The sequence below is a fragment of the Triturus cristatus genome, chromosome 7 (assembly GCF_964204655.1).
Source record: "Triturus cristatus chromosome 7, aTriCri1.1, whole genome shotgun sequence".
Classification (NCBI taxonomy): Eukaryota; Metazoa; Chordata; class Amphibia; order Caudata; family Salamandridae; genus Triturus; species Triturus cristatus.
Window position 1 is genome coordinate 1,662,652,291 of NC_140590.1, and position 20,629 is coordinate 1,662,672,919.

Genomic DNA, 20,629 nt, shown 5'->3' on the forward strand with positions numbered 1-20,629 from the left:
GATGGGTTTTGGGGCTCAGGGTGGGGGGAAGGGACAGTTTTTAGGGATGGGGTCAGATTTAGGGCTCAGGGCGGGGGTTGAGGTAGTTATTAGGGCCAGGGGCTGGGTTTTAGAGCTCAGGGTGGGGGGTTCGGGTAGTTTATAGGGCCGGGGGGTATTTTGTGGGACTGGGGGCTGGGTTTTAAGGCTCAGAGCGTGGGGGCTGGGGTCTGAGCCATACTACGCATATGCCTTAACAAATCATGCCTTTACAATGAAATTTGTTGTAAAGGCATTCATGGTAAAGGCATGAGTGGTAAAGATGCGGCCGTGGTTGAGATCATGTTGTTTAGGTATGCGTTGTTAAGGCATAAGTCGTTCTGTCATGCAACTCACGGGTCAAAACTGCATCTAAAGGCGGCAGAGCTTTCTCTGTTTTAATTCCCAACTCTGGAATCAACTGCCTGAGAACCACCGCAAGGAACCCACCTTTCTTCCTTTTAGGAAACATCTCATGACGCTTCTGTTTAGGGAGGCACTGGACACAGTCTAACTCCTCCATTTAGGTGCTATCGGGGATGGCAGACGGACTTTGGGTTTTCTCATCAAGCGCTTAGAGACCTGCAGGTGATTATGCGCTATACAAATGGTAGTTAACATAACATGCAACCATATCCAAAGACCCGAATAACTAATTCATAGTGCACACCTGTCACTTACCCAAAACAGCTGTGATCTCAAACTTCATGGGCATTCTGTAAAATGAGTGCCCACGAAATGGCTGCTCTCATACTCTTACCTCATGCTGCCCAATAGTTGAATTGTATGGAAAATCTGTCAAGAATAACAAATATCACTAATACTAGGCCATTCGATCCATACAACAATACAGGAAGCATATATGGTCCAAAACATTATCTGGAGTGAAAAAATGGGTAAAAAACACAGACACTTGGTGCAACCTAAGATATGCATATGCAGACTTCTTAAAAATGCCCGCCATCTTGGAAGGGTCTGAAATTATTCAGGAAAAATAATTCACAAGAAAATATGAATTTCAAAACACAATTTCCAATAAAATTGTATACAAAGGGGTTGATATAGGGTTAGTCTAAGAAAAACACACTGTGGCAATGGTTATACGCTCATTTTCCTAATTATACGAAACCACACATCAGTGTGTTAAAACGTCCAGGTCCTATATAAAGAATTGAAAATGGCTCAAAAAATAGAACTCAAATTCAGATAACACATAGATCAACAAGATTCAAAGGACTTTGGACACCACGTCGATGTTTCGGTCTCTGTAGCAAGACATCAGCGAGATCATCATCAGGACTGCAGGTTGTCCAAGAAGATGGAAAAAGACCCCTCTTAGATCTTCTAGAAATGGACAATAGAGGAGTAATGAAAAGAATTCTCATTGGGATAACTAATAGATCATGCACGACAAATCGTGAAGTCTGGAGTCAGTATGAAAATAATATGGTATCATGGAGTTAAAGAATGCTCTCTTCTTTTAAGTTTCACAAAGTCCACATGCAATATTAATCATATGGGAAAATCTCTTGTAATGAATAAGGTTCAATAAGAGGAGGTCAAAATAAATTTGAACACATCGAATTTCTTCTTAGCAGCGGCTGCGATGAATCTAGCGGGGCCACGTAAACCCGGTAGTGAAGCCTATAAAGGTTCCAGAGTATCTTGAAGTTTATGGCACACGCCGTTTAGCGATGTGAAGCAGACTTTAGGCAATGGTCCTGATGACTAGGCTCTGCACGAGCCTCTACGTCACAGTGCTCGCGGCTCATGTCCCACTGTGAATCTTCTTTTTTTCATCTCTTTTCAGGATTCACAAAAATAATTACATATAAAAAAATGTTGAATAAAACGGGGGTGGGTTTTAAGTGGTAGTATCTGCAGCTAAAGGATTCCTTCACAGCCTCTGTCATTGAAGTGATGCCCTATTATCCCCTGATGCACTTGACACTTCCTTTTTCCAGGATGCAGGCTTTGGTCCCTGACACCTTCTAAAAGCCTCTGTGGCAAAAACCTTCAATTGCTGCCAGCCTTTCAATGATTCAAGGTTCGCAGACTCTCTGAAACTGCACTGGGCCGTTTCCTTGTCCAATTGGGGCTACTTTTTTTTCCAAAAATGTGGCCTTTGAACTGCCAGTTGAATATACAATTTGTTCACCCTTCATTCAACCCTTTGGAGCCCACTGACCACTCTTTGTAATGCAAATATCTCAAAAAGTAACAAACAGATTAATATTAGGCCTGGAATTTTTTTTATTGCACTGCACACTGGAGTCATTGGAGTCGATTTGTCTTACTCTTTACTGAACATTACACGATTATGCCCGTTTTTGTAATTTAGAGTAATTTGGACAAAAATGCTACTCAAGAGCACAGGAACAGACCACATGCGACTGCTGGCTGTATTTTTTAATTTTTTTAATTTTTTAAAATTTTTTATTGGTTTTTCAAAGTGAATAATACAAAGCACAAGAAGCACATATTGATAGACACCGCTTATATGCATATACGCTACATTTGTCGGTTCCTTTGGTTTGATATGTTACCATGAGATTAATCACATAGTTCAGCACTGTTTACATTGTATAGTCTATTCTCACATTGTGTTACTGTTTAGAGCAATTGCAGTATCTCCTTAGGTTACAATATTTATAGGACAGTTAGACATTCAATACAGCATCATTGGTCAGGTATAACTTAGAGCTAGATATGATGATGATAAACAGCAACATGGTAGAGATTCGATACAGGAAGATAAATTTCAAAGTAAAATATCCGGCATATACCCCATAATGATTACTCGTGTCTCTTGTGGGCTAAAGTTTAAGATGTATTTAGTGTCGGTTTGTCAGCTGGATCCTCCCTTGGATGCGCAAGGAGGTAACTTGTGAGGGGCCCCCATATATCTCGGGGCCCCCATATATCTCTGGGCTGTGATGTACTGGGAATTAGCTCTGCGTAGTGGAATAATTGCTCCTGGCAATTTTTAAGTCATTTAACCAATCCTTAAATTTGGGCGCTCTTCCTCTGTCCCAACCGCACACAACGCGTCTTTTAGCCATCAAGAGTCCCAACGAGACATATCTGAGTTGCGGTTTAGGGATGTGCTGGGTGTAACCCAGTAAGGCTAATAGTGGATATTTCTCGACAGTTAATGCTGTCATCTGTTCTATGGCTTCCAGGACCTGCCTCCAATAGTCATGTACTCCAGGGCAGTCCTAGGCCAGGTGTAGAAAATCAGCACTCAGGGTTCCACATCTATCGCAACAATCTGATTCCCTAAGTTTGTACTTGTGCATTTTAACGGGAGTGTAGTACAGGCGATGAAGGAATTTAAAGTGTAAGATGCGTAGCCTGCTACTGGCAGAGATTTGCTCCGTTTGCGAGCAGCAGTATGTCCAGTGGGCATCCGATAGCCAAGTTCTGATTCCCAATGTGCACGTGAGGGGCATGGGGGTGCTTCCCGTTGAGTATGTACGGTGTGATAGATCATGGAAACCAGTCGTTTTGGAGAGGCAGCACGGAGCATCAAATGTAGGGGGGTGAGACAGGGAGGCTCCTGAGGGAACTCCGGGGTGATGGAGCGGATGCCCTGACGGAGACGTACGTAAAGGAAAACATCTAGGGGAGATGGTTGGTGCCCATGACAAAAGTGGTCAGAGTTTCAAAACGTCCCGGCATGATAAAGATCTCCCCACGTGGTAATGAGAGTGCGCTCTCTGAGTCGTCGGAATGTTGTCTCCTGAAGGAGCTGCATATTAGGATGGTATGCAAGGGGGAGTGATGGAGAGACTGCTGGCTGTATTTGTACCTGGTTTGTTGTCTTTAGAGCTATTTTCGTACCACAAAATGCATCCTCAGGTTCATTTTTGCCACTAGAGTGCAATGTGTGCTAAGAAAATAGCACTATATGCAGGGTTATGCTCCCCACGTAATTCCACATAATCCTGCGTAATTTTAGTTTAAAGTCACGTAATTACACTATAGCAAATTACACGAGTTCTGCCCATCCCTAATTTATATCGAACTACAAAAATCCCACCTCTGCGTAAATGTGTAGTTTCATGCCACGTTTGGTGTATTTCTGTTCTGCAGTATTAGACTCCTCTCATTTATGTTTTCGCTTTCAGTGTACCTGCACAAAGCTTGATATGCTGACTCTTTAGCTGTTTGCACTCATTGCCTTTCAAGTTCGTCAATCGGTGCCAAAGCCATTAGTAAGCTAAAAATACCTTTTCGGAATAAAGTGCAAATTAAAAATAACTACACACTCACTTTCTCTAATTTAGTAACATACAGAGGATACATAGTAGGTATCTTTGTAATATGGTCCTTTATTGCCATTGATTCTCAGCACTTGGACCATCTACCAACCCAAGAAGGCACATTACAGGGAGTGTGTCAACACCCACATACCCAAAGATATGTGTTGACACACCACACAGGGATACAGAGGGGGCTTTCAGTCATCGGTCGTTGTATTGTCATTCACATTTTTAGGTTTCGGGGTCAGTGAAAGCTATTATTCACAAAAAAAGCTTAAAAACAGGATTCGAGCCCGCCCATTACTTACCACTATTTTTCATTAATTGGCTTCACATCACTCTTGTTTCCTTGATTCTTAGTGGTTACGCCTCCTGCTTCTTGCCAGCTGCTCACTTCCTCCTGAATTCTTCCTGGGGCTTCTGTCCTGCCATGGAGCATGGACCTATCTCAGCTACATGTTTGCAGCCAGTGTCCTTTTACTGGCCACGCGCTGCTCAATGTACATTTTTTTTAACTTTTACCATGCACTCTTTTAAGAGTCATGGCACTGAACGGTCTCAATCGTCTGAACCACGCATTCCATTTACAACACAAGTCGTTACATTGTCATGCGTTAGGTAAAGTGACATTGGACTTTAAAGTCCAACGCTTTCCCTTCTGTTGCGGGGACTGGAGTTGGAATAGTACATTATACTATTTCAAATTCCAGCGCGCCCCTAAGGCAAATTGCTGTGACGACTCGTGTGGTAAATGGAATGTGTGGTTCAGATGCATTTGTTGTTCCGCCCGTGTTGTTATGGAACGCTTTGGAAAAGAAAGCGTGGTTGTGTCACACAACCATTTTAATTTGCATGACATCCATTGCTCCAACTCCTGCTGGAGCGGGTAGAGTGTGTGTTTGCATTTGTACACGTACGAAAAGTTAAACTGATTGGGTCACAGAGAATTGCATTTCCCAGAGTTCCAGAGGACACAGTTTGACACAGTGTTTACTACAATCTCAGAATGAAGATACTGTAGCTAATAAGTTGCTTTTTACAAGCAAGGTTGAAACATTTTAGCCAACAGATTGTGAAGAGGGTGATCTTTCGAAACACTAATACAGATACTGCCTGCTTATATGGAAAATGTGTCTTTCTTTTCAACTTTTTCTATCTATTTGTAACAAAGATTTACAAAAACATTACAAAACTAGCATTAGCAAAGGCAAGAGGTTAGCAGACAACACTAGCCCGATTGGCTTTTCCAGGTTTGATTTTAGAAAAGACCTGTGGATTTTACTAAAATTATGGGGCAGATTTTCTAAATGATCGCGCAACGCTGCAAGGCAAGTTGCTGCGCTGTGTGAATGGGAGAGAGCTGAACAGCACTATATTTACAAAAATAGGGTACTGTTCAACTCGCTCCCTGCTCTGGTGCACTTGCAGCTGCTTTGCACCAACCAATGCAGGCACCATTCTGCCACCACACAAGGGTGCCTGGGTTGTGGGTAGGATTTTGTGAAGGAAGGGAAACGCACAAGCACAAAAACACTTAGAGGCATGTTCCTCTTTCCATGCGTGCTGCAAATTAAGCATACATGGAAAAAGGAAGCAAGAAGCAGAAATGAAGGAGATTTTTCTCCTTCTTACACCTCTCTTGGTTAGACGCACCATTTGGGCACCAACACAGGTTTACTGTATTTAGTAAATTTGGGTTTGTGTCAAAATCCATGGGTGAATGCAGGGAACGCCTCTGCTCCACTCATGCAACACCTACCAGATGCAGTTTAACGAATCACAATGCAAGGCGTTACTTTTTTAAATAAAAGCCACGCAAGGCAATGGATGTGGCCTTACGGCTAGAGTGGTCGACCTCGACGCAGGGGAACCGGGTTCAAGTCTCAGCAGGGACGCTTAACATCCTGTGATTCTGGGTAAATCACTCAATCTTCTCGTGCCTAACAAAAATGAATGTGTCCTTGTGTAACGCAATTGGTGCTCATGTAAAGCGCTCTGATACCTGAAACTTTTTGGTCAAGTTTGTGCTAAATAAAATTCTGAGGAAAAACAAAATACCTTTGTGTGGCTTTGTAAATCAAAACTAGCATTTTGAGTCCTGGCTGTGCAACCACGCCGCAAAAATATTATTAAACCTGGGTCAATGTGTAAAAACTAGTTAGTTATGCGGGTTTTCAGCCAGAATTCATGCATTAGCCTGTTGTTGTGTAATTCATATTTCTTTCACCAACTCCATCATGGTGCAATGGCTCAGCCCACTTAAGCCATTGGCTTACTTCATTTTGAGTAAAGACACGCTGCCCTTTCACAAAGAACACTTCCACACACAAAGTAGTTCCCTTCAGTGCCAGGGACTACTGTGGTAAAGTGTGCATTTTTGAGAACAAAAAATATTTTTGACTTTTGCCAATAATTTTTTTTAATTGCTGAGGGCCTGGCAGCTCCCAAACAATAAAGGTTTCCAAACACCAAGAGATAACATAATAGGAATTGCCGAAACCAAATACTGGCAGCCAATGGTAAACCTTTTGGCTTTGCCAATGCTTGTTTTATTAAAGGGCAGGAAATACACCAACTATGTGGACTCCCCAAATACACTTTGACCCCCTAAAGGCATCATTGAACGCGGCGGCCAGATTGATAAAGGGCACCAAGCGATACGCCCACATCTCCCCGGTCCTAAAATCTCTAAACTGGCTGCCCTACGAAGCTAGAATTCAACTAAAGATTGCCTGCTTATCGCACAAAGCCCTCCACTTCAAAACCCCCAACTACCTTGCGCAAAAGCTAGAACTATCCGGAGAAGGTAGACCTTCGAGGAGTGCTAATTCCTTCCTCTTGAAACACCTGATCTTCCGCAAAAAGAGAACATGCCAACGAGCCTTCTCCGGCTCTGCACCAAGCATTTGGAACTCTCTTCCACCGGAAATACGTAGAATCTCTTCCAAGGTTGCCTTCAAATTGGAAGCAAAAAGATTCCACATGAATAAGTTCTTACCTTAACAAAAGGAGCGACTGTCAGCTCTATTCGCATCGGACATACTACAGTATTGGTTGTCAATCTTGTATTTTACTATTGTATATGCTCCCCTTTTGTCATTATGTTTCATTGACTAGCCCATTCTTCGCTTACCCCAGGTTTATATATGGTCTTTCATGTGTGCACTATTGATTCAATGCCTATGTATATTCCCTATTTGACTCATGTACTGATCTGTTACCTTCATTTCCCTCGTACTGTAAAGCGCTCTGATATCCTTCGGTATCAATTTCGCGCTATATAAAACTTTAAAAATAAATAAATAAACTTCAAATGCTTTTTGGCCTTGAGTGCCTAAAATCCTTTAACTGTACCTGTTGCTGAGAAATTAAAAAGTAGAAATGCCCAAAGAAACATAACACACGGCTAGAAGCAATATAGTCTTTGGTTCTAAAATCGCTTCCTAACACCCTTGTCCTCTCTTTACCTCCTCCAGGCATAGCCGAGAATCCTGGGAGAGAGGATCTCACTATGAAGCACTGAAGCAGAGCAGCCGTGATGAGCATTTATATCGCCTTAACCAGCAGTTAGCTCGGCATCGGACTGCTATGCGCAGCCATGCAATACCCATGGACAGCATTGCCAGGTTCTCAAGCCACATACCAAATGCCAGAGAAGCAGAGCCAGTCCGCAAGCGCTCCCAGGATGACTGCGATGAGAGGAGCCCAGTAGCTGGACGAGTAGTGTACCTCAGCGAGCAGGATTTAAAGGGGCGGCTTTCCTTTCTGGAGCAGCGAGAGCGACTTCAGTACTTTCGGGTCAGGAAGCAGCAGCAATTCCAGTGGGCTAGAATGGAGTCACCAAAAGATTCAAGTTTACCCCAGACATTTATCAACCAGCAGATAATGGGAGCGGAACGAGTGCAATGCAGAGACACTAACAATGGGGAACTCAGATCTCCGGACACTTGTGACCAAAAAGACAGGGGCCAGCTTCTTAAAAACTCTGGAAACCCGGAGACTGCTTGGATATCAGTGAGTGGCCTGCCGGACAAACCCTTGGATTTGTCTGATTATGGCAGAGGTAGAGATGGCCATGATTCCACAGAGAATAGCTGGCCCAAACTGTGCCAGCCAGAGCCAAACTGCCAGAGTCCAGCATGTAAAGAGGACTGCTCGATACTGGAGACCGTAACAAGTCCCTCCAACACTCTCGACAATAATGTTGGCAACCACTATTCTCGCATCTCCCTTTCCATGTTGGCCGAAAGCCAGTTTCGAAGAGGAAATGATACAAGCCAGGCCACTGCAGAGGATGGAGTCTGTGAATCCTCTCTGGTAAGAAGTTGATGCTTTGACGCTTATTCTATGTGGTCTCTTTATGAATGTTGTTATTTGACCTGATCAAGGTCAGGAAAACTCTCAATTCGAGAATGACAGGTTCTTAAGGATCATTCTGCTTTTAGCTGTCACCTGAATCAGCGCATGCACCATCACTTGCAAGACATTTTCTTTACTTACAGGGGGGTTACCATTAGTTGGCTTTATCATCACTCGTTCTGTGTTTGTCCTTCCCCTGGAGCATGACCCAAGTACTACTTCCTTGCCCATTGTCCTTCCATTGCTGGCACTATTGGAGCTACTTTTTAGATCTCGCCTAGGCCGCGCTTGCGCTTCGAGACATGCTGTATTCAGGATATGTGCATAATGCTCCACCTACTTCCCCGCCCATCTTTTTAATTGGCTCCAGTCCCTGTCCTTTGTAAATGGTGACTTTTCATTGGTTATTAGGCTTTGTAGTCCCTCCCTAGTACCAACCTGTCTCTTTTTGTAACCTCCCATGAGGACATTCCCTATTACATGTGTTGTTACGCCCTAGGTTTTAATTACAACCTCAAGGCACTATTTTCTTAAAGACCTTCAGACAAGAAACTCACTTGGTCCTAAACAAGGTTGGTAGTGGTTTCTTTACTCGCTAGCACATCTCACATTTATATTAGACATTCTATAAATTTCCCTTCATCAGCTCCACGTAGAGTACAACCTAATCCGGAATTAATATAATAATTCTTTTGTCACATTTCAAAGCTACTAATTGTATATAATTGAGTGTACTGTGGTACTGTCTTGCATGCAATGCATTAAGGGTAGGGTGGATTTACCATATCGTCAAAGTTTATGATGCTCACTAGGGACATCTAGGCGCAGCTTGCGGTACTGCACCTACACACCTCACATTTATATTAAACGTTCTATAAATTTCCCTTCATCAGCTCCACATAGAGTAAGAGTACAACCTTAACCCGGAATTAATATAATAATTGTTTTGTCACATTTCAAAGCTATTAGTTGTATATATAGACATAGCTATTTGAATGTACTTGTGGTACTGTCTTGCATGCAAAGCATTAGGGGAGTACCATATGTGACCAAAAGTTTGTGATGCTCACTAGGGACCTCTAGGAGCAGCTTGATGTACTGGCAGTGCTGGAGCCTTGCTTACTAGGGATCTCTAGGAGCAGCTTGCGGTACTGGCAGTGGTGGTGCCTTGCTCACTAGGGACATCTAGGAGCAACTTGTGGTACTGCACCTACCACATCTCACATTTATATTAGACCTTCTATAAATTTCCCTTCATCAGCTCCACATAGAGTACAACCTAACCTAATCCGGAATTAATATCATTGTTTTGTCACATTTCAAAGCTCCTAGGGACCTCTAGGAGCGGCTTGCGGTACTGGCAGTGCTGCTGCCTTGCTCACTAGAGACCTCTAGGAGCAGCTTGCAGTGCTGCAGCTAGAAAAGTAGTGCTGGTGCCTTTGCTGACTAGGGACCTCTAGGAACAGCTTGTGGTACTGCACCTAGACATTCAGTGCTGGTGCCTTGCTCGCTAGGAGCAGCTTGCGGTACTGCACCTAGACATGGATTGCTGGTGCCTTGCTCACCAGGGAGCTCTAGGAGCAGCTTGCGGTATGGCGCTGAGATATACAATGCTGGTTCCTGGCTCACTATGCAATCATTTGCAATGCACTAGGTCTCGCATTACTGAAAGTATGAGCTAATGGTGTTACATTATTATTTGCTACACCAATACCTCAAACTATCAGTAATGTGAGACCTATTGCATTGTAAATGCTTGTTTCATTTAGTTGCAGAACTCTATAAGAGTACAGATGTTTAAAGGCCATCTCCGCTCTCGTCCCACTACATTATATTGCTTGGCCCCTGCTGCGTTTTTGCTTGCCCTTTCCATCTCACCCCCCTCTTGCGCTGTTGCTTGCCCCATTCCTCCCCCCTCCTTCTTTTTAAAACACACTTTATTGATTTTGCTTTTAAACCATCATATTCATGAATACATTTTATACATCTTTTGATGAGAAGCATAGTATCATACATTTGTTGGTTACAATATTTTACAGCTGGTATTGTATACTGGGTTTGCGTATTTTAAGCCATGTATTCCTATTCCTTAGTTTGGTTGAAAACGAACATTTAATATCTGGGTACATTACATATGTGTTATGTTAACAACTTAAACCTCCCTCCTTCCGCCCCCCTCCCTTTCTTGCTCTATCCGGTTTATTCACTACTATGTTATCGTGGCTCGGTCACCTTTATGTTACATGTGTGGTGTTATGGTATGTACTATGCGGTTGCACATCCGAACTGTGCTTGTGCTGGGCTTGACTGTTCAGTGTTAAGTCTGTATACCCCTTCTACGTTCTAGGGGCTATGGGTAGGGGATCAAGTTCCAAGGCTTTTAAGGTCTCCATCATTAGATCCCATTCCATAGAGACCGGGTTCTTTTGTAGGCCTCTAGCCACTTCCCGCCTAATGGCTGCGCTCTCTGCTCCCCCCCAACGCACCACTTCACCATGCCAATTGTGCACTGTTGGAGGTTTAAGCGATTTTCATCTCATTGTTTTCCTCCCTCCTCCTTCGCATTGTTGCTTGCCCCGTCCTTCTGGCCCTTTACAGATTGCTTGCCCAGTCATCATTATTTGCTCTTCCACTGTTGCCTGCCCTGTCGTTGTTATTTCCACCGTGGTTGCTTGCCCAACCAACTCCTGCATTGCTGCTTGCCACGTCAGTCCCACCACCTCTTGTGTTGTTGCTCAGGACCTGCCCCTCCTGTCACCCTACCATGTTGTTGCTTCCCCTGTCCCTCCCACCCACCTCCTGCCTTTTTGCATGCTCGTCCCTCCCAACAACCCTGTGTTGTTGCTTGCCCTGTGCCTCCCGCTAGCCTCCCACGTTGTTGGTTTCCATATCCCTCCCCCCAGCTCCCACCTTGTTGCTTCCCCCAACTTCCTCCCATATTCTTGCTTGCCCACTCCAGCATTGTTGCTTGCCCCCTGCCATCCCACCGGAAAAAAGTATGCGAGGGTGGCACATCTGTACAGTAGATGTGTACAGTAATTATTCAGAATTTATAAATTGCAGGCAGCATAAGTGACTCAGAGCCTTATTATGAGTCTGGTGGTACACGGACCACCAGGCTCACAGTGGCAGTCTCCCGGCCGCCCTATTATGACTAGGGCGGTCCAGCCTCCCAGTGACCACTCCAACCACCATTCCCTGGCAGTTGCTTGGCAGTCCTGAGGCCGCAATATGCTTGGCGGTGCCGTTGCGGCCCACCAAGCATATTACAAGTTTCCTCACTGCCATGCTTTTCATGGCGGTACGACAGAGGAAACAACAGGGCCCCCTGATGCCTCACACCATGTGCATGCACACAGGGGGTCACAACATGTGCCCCACTGAGTACATGCACACCAGTACCTGCATGGCATGGACTGCAGCAGTCCATGCCATGCAAGTACTACCTTTGACGTTCCCTGGGAAGGGCAAAGAACCACCCATCAGATCAGGATAAAACTCCTGATGTGGTGGGTGGTTCGAACACAGGCTTGACAGTACGGGAGCAAGGCGGTCCCACTCCGGCACCGTCAAACTCATCAAATGGCCCTTAGTGTACCTGATTATCTGTATGGGCTCATGGCCATACATGACATCACAAGTACCTGATTGGACTCACTCACTATTGGTGGAATTACCAAATGCCATCTTAATCAGCCAATCAGATACCTTAAAGTCCTGACATCTGCTAATAGCAGGATTGTCACACTGCCACATGACAGATCACAAAAGCAAATCTATATCGAAATTGCAAAAGACATTCTCCAGTCCAGGAATATTACTGAGAAATGTGGCTGTAAAATTTGATTTGCGGTATTCTAAATGCAATAGGGTAGTTCCTTTGGGATGATAGAAACGTAAACATTAATTCCGAGAGATACTCCAGGATTGCACTGACTCCATATCCCATTATTCAACAAGTGTCACCTCTTTTGAATGCTATTCAACAGGATTGGAAATCTTCGCCGCAAGAAAACGACACTAGACAAGTTGCTTTGTGTACCCGAGATGAGACTTCAGGCATTAGGATGACATTTTCAGTGAGAAGACAGAACCCTGACATGGAACCAGGTAAAGACATGTTCCTTCAAATCTCATTGAAAAATGACAGAGAAGGATGACAAATGTACATTGAAGACAGCCAACTAATGAATCTATTGTTCAAATGGAGACCCAGAGCATAGACAATTTACCTAGATATGGATAATAGTCTTGAATAACACATTTCGTTATTACTGAGAAAACTAAGTATATAGTTCTATATTCTTAGAAAAAGATTGCTAAATAAAGTAATCAGCAGTTTTGTAATGTTCTGACAAGCAGGAAAAGGAGAAAGAGAAGGACACTAACACAGTAAAATTCCCACAGATGATTTACTCCGAGACCAATTGATACTAAACACTGGGGGCCCGATTACAATGTCCTACATCTGGTGCCGCAATCCAACTGCTGCATTGTGATGCGGGTGGTCAGAGGCAGTGGGCAAAGGGACCGACCAAAGCTTCCAACAGGCTCAAGGAGCCCGTCAGACCATCAGTCGGAGTGTAATACCCTACAATAGGGGCAGCGCCTGCTCAGGCATCACCGTAGTGATTACGATGTCCCTTTCCGACAGCCTTTCACTGCCATAGAAAGGCTGTTGGAAAGGACCCTGGGGACCCCTAGCAGGGCCACCAGTCCCCTTGAGCCTCAGCAGCAGTGCCCTGCCTCTTCTCATAGTTAGCATAATTACTAACTCACTGAAATGCCCTGCCTACTCTCACTGTTACCATACCTTCTAACTCACTGCAGTGCCCTCCATCCTGTCACCGTTATCATACCTTCTAACTCACTGCAGTGCCCTGTCCCCTCTTACAGTTACCATACCTTCTAACTCACTGCAGTGCCCTGCCTCCTGTCACTGCTACCATACCTTGTAACTCACTGCAGTGCCCTGCCTCGTCTCACTGTTACCATACCTTATAACTCACTGCAGTGCCCTGCCCCCTCTCACTGTTACCATACCTTATAACTCACTGCAGTGCCCTGCCACCTCTCACTGTTACCATACCTTATAACTCACTGCAGTGCCCTGCCTCCTCTCACTGCTACCATAACGTCTAACTCACTGCAGTGCCCTGCCTCGTCTCACTGCTACCATACCTTATAACTCACTGCAGTGCCCTGCCTCCTATCACTGTTACCATACCTTATACCTCACTGCAGTGCCCTGCCTCCTCTCACTGTTACCATAACGTCTAACTCATTGCAATGCCGTACCTATTCCCACTGTTAGCATACCCTCTGCCTCACTGCAGTCTCAGCCTCCTCTCACCGTTACCATTCCTTCCAACTCACTGCAGTGCCCTGCCTCCTCTCACTATTACCATGGCTTCTAACTCACTGAAGTGCCCTGCCTCCTGTCACCGTTATCATACCTTCCAACTCACTCAATGCCGTACCTATTCTCACTGTTAGCATACCTTCTGCCTCACTGCAGTGCCCTGCCTCCTCTCACCCTTACCATCCCTCCCAACTCACTGCGGTGCTCTGTCTCCTCTCACCATTATCATACCATCTAACTCACTACAGTTCCCTGCCCCTTTCACTGTTAGCAGAACCTCCAACTCACTGCAATGCCCCACCTATTCTCACTGTTAGCATACCTTCTGCCTCACTGCAGTGCCCTGCCTCCTTCTTACCGTTACCATTCCTCCCAACTCACTGCAGTGCCCTGCCTCCTCTCACTGCTACCACAGCTTCTAACTCATTGCAGTGCCCTGCCTCCTCTCACCGTTACCATTCCCTCCAACTCACTGCGGTGCCCTGCCTCCTCTCACTGTTACTATAGCTTCTAACTCACTGCGGTGCCCTGCCTCCTCTTACCATTATCATACCATCTAACTCACTGCAGTGCTCTGCCCCCTCTCACTGTTAGCAGAACTTCTAACTCACTGCAATGCCCTATCTATTCTCACTGTTAGCATACCTTCTGCCTCACTGCAGTGCCCTGCCTCCTTCTTACCGTTACCATTCCTCCCAACTCACTGCAGTGCCCTGCCTCCTCTCACTGCTATCACAGCTTCTAACTCATTGCAGTGCCCTGCCTCCTCTCACCGTTACCATTTCTTCCAACTCACTGCAGTGCCCTGCCTCCTCTCACTGTTACCATGGCTTCTAACACACTGCAGTGCCCTGCCTCCTCTCACCGTTATCATACATTCTAACTCACTGCAGTGCCCCGCCCCATCTCACTGTTAGCATAACTTCTAACTCACTGCAGTGCCCTGCCTCCTCTCACTGTTAGCATAACTTCTAACTCACTGCAATGCCCTGCCTCCTCTCACCGTTACCATACCTTCTAAGTCACTGCAGTGCCGTGCCTCCTCTCATCGTTACCATACCTTCTGCCTCACTGCAGTGCCCAGCCTCCTCTCACCATTACCAAACCTTCTAAGTCACTGCAGTGCCCTGCATCCTCTCACCGTTACCATAACTTCTAATTCACTGCAATCCCCTGCCTACTATCACTGTTAGCATACCTTCTAACTCACTGCAGTGCCCTGCCTCCTCTCACTGTACCTACCTTCGAACTCACTGCAGTGTCCTGCGTCCTCTCACCATTACCATTCCTTCCAAGTCACTGCAGTGCCCTGCCTCCTATCACTGTCACCATAATGTCTATCTCACAGCAGTGCCCTGCCTCCTATCACTGTTACATACCTTCTAACTCATTGCAGTGCCCTGCCTCCTATCACTGCTACCATAGGGTCTAACTCACTGCTGTGCACTACCTTCTCTCACTAACTTCTAACTCACCGCAATACCCTGCCTCCACGCACTATACCTATCTTATCCCTCACTGCAGTGACATGCCTCCCTCTCACTGTTACCATACCTTCTAACTCATTGCAATACCCTGCCTGCACTCCCTGTTACCATCCCTTCTAACTCACTGCAGTGCCCTGCCTCCACTCACCGTTACCATACTTTCTAACTCACTGCAGTGCCCTGCCTCCACTCACCGTGACCATACCTTCTAACTCACTGTAGTGCCCTGCCCCCTCTCACCATTACCATACCTTCTAACTCACTGCAGTACCCTGCCTCCTGCCACTGTTACCATACCTTCTAACTCACTGCAGTGCCCTGCCTCCTGTCACTGTTACCATACCTTCTAACTCACTGCAGTGCCCTGCCTCCTGTCACTGTTACCATACCTTCTAACTCACTGCAGTGCCCTGCCTCCACTCACCGTTACCAAACCTACTAACTCACTGCAGTGCCCTGCCTCCTCCCACTGTTAGCATACCTTCTACCTCACTGCAGTGCCCTGCCCCCTCTCACCATTACCATACCTTCTAAGGCACTGTAGTACCCTGCCTCCTCTCACCGCTACCATAACTTTAACTCATTGTAGTGCCCTGCATACTCTCACCGTTACCATTCCTTCCAACTCACTGCAGTGCCCTGCCTCCTCTCACCGTTACCATACCTTCTAAGTCATTGCAGTGCCCTGCCTCCTCTCACTGTTACAATACCTTCTAAGTCACTGCAGTGCCCTGCCTCCTCTCTCCGTTACCATACCTTCTGCCTCACTGCAGTGCCCGGCCTCCTCTCACCATTACCAAACCTTCTAAGTCACTGCAGTGCCCTGCCCCCTCTCACCATTACCATACCTTCTACGTCACTGTAGTGCCCTTCTTCCTCTCAACGTTACCGTAACTTTAACTCATTGCAGTGCCCTGCATACTCTCACCGTTACCATTCCTTACAACTAACTGCAGTGCCCTGCCGCCGCTCACCGTTATCATACCTTCTAAGTCACTGCAGTGCCCTGCCTCCTCTCACCGTTAACATACCTTCTAAGTCACTGCAGTGCCCTGCCTCCGCTCATCGTTACCATACCTTCTGCCTCACTGCAGTGGCCAGCCTCCTCTCACCATTACCAAACCTTCTAAGTCACTGCAGTGCCCTGCCTCCTCTCACCGTTACCATAACTTATAAATCATTGCAGTGCCCTGCCTCATCTCACCGTTACCATAACATAACTCATTGCAGTGCCCTGCCTCCTCTCACCGTTACCATACCTTCTAAGTCGATACAGTGCCCTGCCTCCTCTCACTGTTACCATACCTTCCGCCTCACTGCAGTGCCCTGCCCCTTCTCACTGTTACCATACCTTCTAAGTCACTGCAGTGCCCTGCCTCCTCTCACCATTACCATAACTTAAAACTCATTGCAGTGCCCTGCCTCCTCTCATGTTACCATTCCTTCTGCCTCACTGCAGTGCCCTGCTACCTCTCACTGTTACCATACCTTCTGCCTCACTGCAGTGCCCTGCCTCCTCTCACCGTTACCATACCTTCTAACTCACTGCAGTTCCCTGCCTTCTCTCAGCATTACCATACCTTCTACCTCACCGCAGTGCCCTGCCCCCTCTCACCGTTACCATACCTTCTGCCTCACTACAGTTTCCTGCTTCCTCTCACCGTTACAATACCTTCTGCCTCACTGCAGTGCCCTACCCCCTCTCACCGTTAGCATATCTTCTAATTCACTGCAATACCCTGCCTACTATCACCGTTAGCATACCTTCCAACTCACTGCAGTGCCCTGCCTCCTCTCACTGTAACTACCTTCGAACTCACTGCAGTGTTCTGCCTCCTCTCACCATTACCATTCCTTCCAAGTCACTGCAGTGCCCTGCCTCCTATCACTGTTACCATAACGTCTAACTCACTGCAGTGCCCTGCCTCCTATCACTGCTACCATAACGTCTAACTCACTGCTTTCCACTACCTTCTCTCACTAACTTCTAACTCACCGCAATACCCTGCCTCCACGCACTATACCTATCTTCTCCCTCACTGCAGTGACATGCCTCCCTCTCACTGTTACCATACCTTCTAACTCATTGCAATACCCTGCCTGCACTCCCTGTTACCATCCCTTCTAACTCACTGCAGTGCCCTGCCTCCACTCACCGTTACCATACCTTCTAACTCACTACAGTGCCCTGCCTCAACTCACCGTTACCATACCTTCTAACTCACTGCAGTGCCCTGCCCCCTCTCACCATTACCATACCGTCTAACTCACTGCAGTACCCTGCCTCCTGCCACTGGTACCATACCTTCTAACTCACTGCAGTGCCCTGCCTCCTGTCACTGTTACCATACCTTCTAACTCACTGCAGTACCCTGCCTCCTGTCACTGTTACCATACCTTCTAACTCACTGCAGTGCCCTGCCTCCACTCACCGTTACCAAACCTACTAACTCACTGCAGTGCCCTGCCCCCTCTCACCGTTACCATACCTTCTATCTCACTGCAGTGCCCTCCCCTCTCACTGTTACCATACCTTCTAACTCACTGCAGTGCCCTGCCTCCTCCCACTGTTAGCATACCTTCTACCTCACTGCAGTGCCCTGCCCCCTCTCACCATTACCATAAATTCTAAGTCACTATAGAGCCCTGCCTCCTCTCACCGTTACCATAACTTTAACTCATTGCAGTGACCTGCATACTCTCACCGTTACCATTCCTTCCAACTCACTGCAGTGCCCTGCCTCCTCTCACCGTTACCATACCTTCTAAGTCACTGCAGTGCCCTGCCTCCTCTCTCCGTTACCATACCTTCTGCCTCACTGCAGTGCCCGGCCTCCTCTCACCATTACCAAACCTTCTAAGTCACTGCAGTGCCCTGCCTCCCCTCACCATTTCCATACCTTCTAACTCACTGTAATGCCCTGCCTCCTGTCACTGTTAGCATACAACCTTCTGCCTCACTGCAGTGCCCTGCCCCCTCTCACCGTTACCATACCTTCTATCTCACTGCAGTGCCCTCCCCTCTCACTGTTACCATACCTTCTAACTCACTGCAGTGCCCTGCCTCCTCCCACTGTTAGCATACCTTCTACCTCACTGCAGTGCCCTGCCCCTCTCACCATTACCATAACTTCTAAGTCACTATAGAGCCCTGCCTCCTCTCACCGTTACCATAACTTTAACTCATTGCAGTGACCTGCATACTCTCACCGTTACCATTCCTTCCAACTCACTGCAGTGCCCTGCCTCCTCTCACCGTTACCATACCTTCTAAGTCACTGCAGTGCCCTGCCTCCTCTCTCCGTTACCATACCTTCTGCCTCACTGCAGTGCCCGGCCTCCTCTCACCATTACCAAACCTTCTAAGTCACTGCAGTGCCCTGCCTCCCCTCACCATTTCCATACCTTCTAACTCACTGTAATGCCCTGCCTCCTGTCACTGTTAGCATACAACCTTCTGCCTCACTGCAGTGCCCTGACCCCTCTCACTGTTACCATACCTTCTAACTCATTGCAGTGCCCTGCCTCCTCTCACTGTTAGCATACCTTCTACCTCACTGCAGTGCCCTGCCCCCTCTCACCATTACCATACCTTCTACGTCACTGTAGTGCCCTGCCTCCTCTCACCGTTACCGTAACTTTAACTCATTGCAGTGCCCTGCATACTCTCACCGTTACCATTCCTTACAACTAACTGCAGTGCCCTGCCGCCGCTCACCGTTATCATACCTTCTAAGTCACTGCAGTGCCCTGCCTCCTCTCACCGTTAACATACCTTCTAAGTCACTGCAGTGCCCTGCCTCCGCTCATCGTTACCATACCTTCTGCCTCACTGCAGTGCCCGGCCTCCTCTCACCATTACCAAACCTTCTAAGTCACTGCAGTGCCCTGCCTCCTCTCACCATTATCATAACTTATAACTCACTGCAATGCCTTGCCTTCTCTCACCGTTACCATAACTTATAACTCACTGCAGTGCCCTGCCTTCTCTCACCGTTACCATACCTTCTGCCTCACTGCAATGCCTTGCCTCCTCTCACCGTTACCATACCTTCTAAGTCGATGCAGTGCCCTGCCTCCTTTCACTGTTACCATACCTTCCGCCTCACTGCAGTGCCCTGCCCCCTCTCACTGTTACCATATCTTTTAAGTCACTGCAGTGCCCTGCCTCCTCTCACCATTACCATACCTTCTGCCTCACTGCAGTGCCCTGCCTCCTCTCACCGTTACCATACCTTCTGCCTCACTGCAGTGCCCTGCCTCCTCTCACCGTTACCATACCTTCTAACTTACTGCAGTGCCCTGCCTCCTCTCACCATTACCATACCTTCTACCTCACTGCAGTGCAATGCCCCCTCTCATCGTTACCATACCTTATGCCTCACTGCAGTTTCCTGCCTCCTCTCACCGTTACCATACCTTCTGCCTCACTGCAGTGCCCTGCCCCCTCTCACCATTGGCATATCTTCTAATTCACTGCAATCCCCTGGCTACCATCACTGTTAGCATACCTTCTAACTCACTGCAGTGCCCTGTGTCCTCTCAATGTACCTACCTTCGAAGATCACTGCAGATTCCTGCCTCCTCTCACCATTACCATTCCTTCCAAGTCACTGCAGTGCCCTGCCTCCTATCACTGTTACCATAATGTCTAACTCACTGCAGTGCCCTGCCTCCTATCACTGTTACATACCTTCTAACTCACTGCATTGCCCTGCCTCCTGTCACTGTACCATACCTTCTAACTCACTGCAGTGCCCTGCCTCCTGTCACTGTTACCGTACCTTCTAACTCACTGTAGTGCCCTGCCTCCACTCACCGTTACCAAACCTACTAACTTACTGCAGTGCCCTGCCCCCTCTCACCATTACCATACCTTCTATCTCACTGCAGTGCCCTCCCCCTCTCACTGTTACCATACCTTTTAAGTCACTGCAGTGCCCTGCCTCCTCTCACCGTTACCATAACTTATAACTCATTGCAGTGCCCTGCCTCCTCTCACCATTACCATACCTTCTGCCTAACTGCAGTGCCCTGCCTCCTCTCACCGTTACCATACCTTCTGCCTCACTGCAGTGCCCTGCCTCCTCTCACCGTTACCATACCTTCTAACTTACTGCAGTGCCGTGCCTCCTCTC

At 46.9% G+C, this 20,629-nt stretch overlaps 1 protein-coding gene across 2 annotated transcripts in view; it reads left to right on the forward strand.

The window, feature by feature from the left end:
• RBBP8NL (RBBP8 N-terminal like) overlaps positions 1–20,629 on the forward strand; it is a 229,426-nt gene that overhangs the window by 196,346 nt on the left and 12,451 nt on the right. For both annotated transcript variants that reach the window (XM_085619752.1, XM_085619753.1), the window contains exons 10-11: positions 7,760–8,600; positions 12,632–12,752. In XM_085619752.1, the coding sequence (XP_085475878.1) occupies positions 7,760–8,600; positions 12,632–12,752 (962 nt within the window). The remainder of the gene's footprint in view (positions 1–7,759; positions 8,601–12,631; positions 12,753–20,629) is intronic.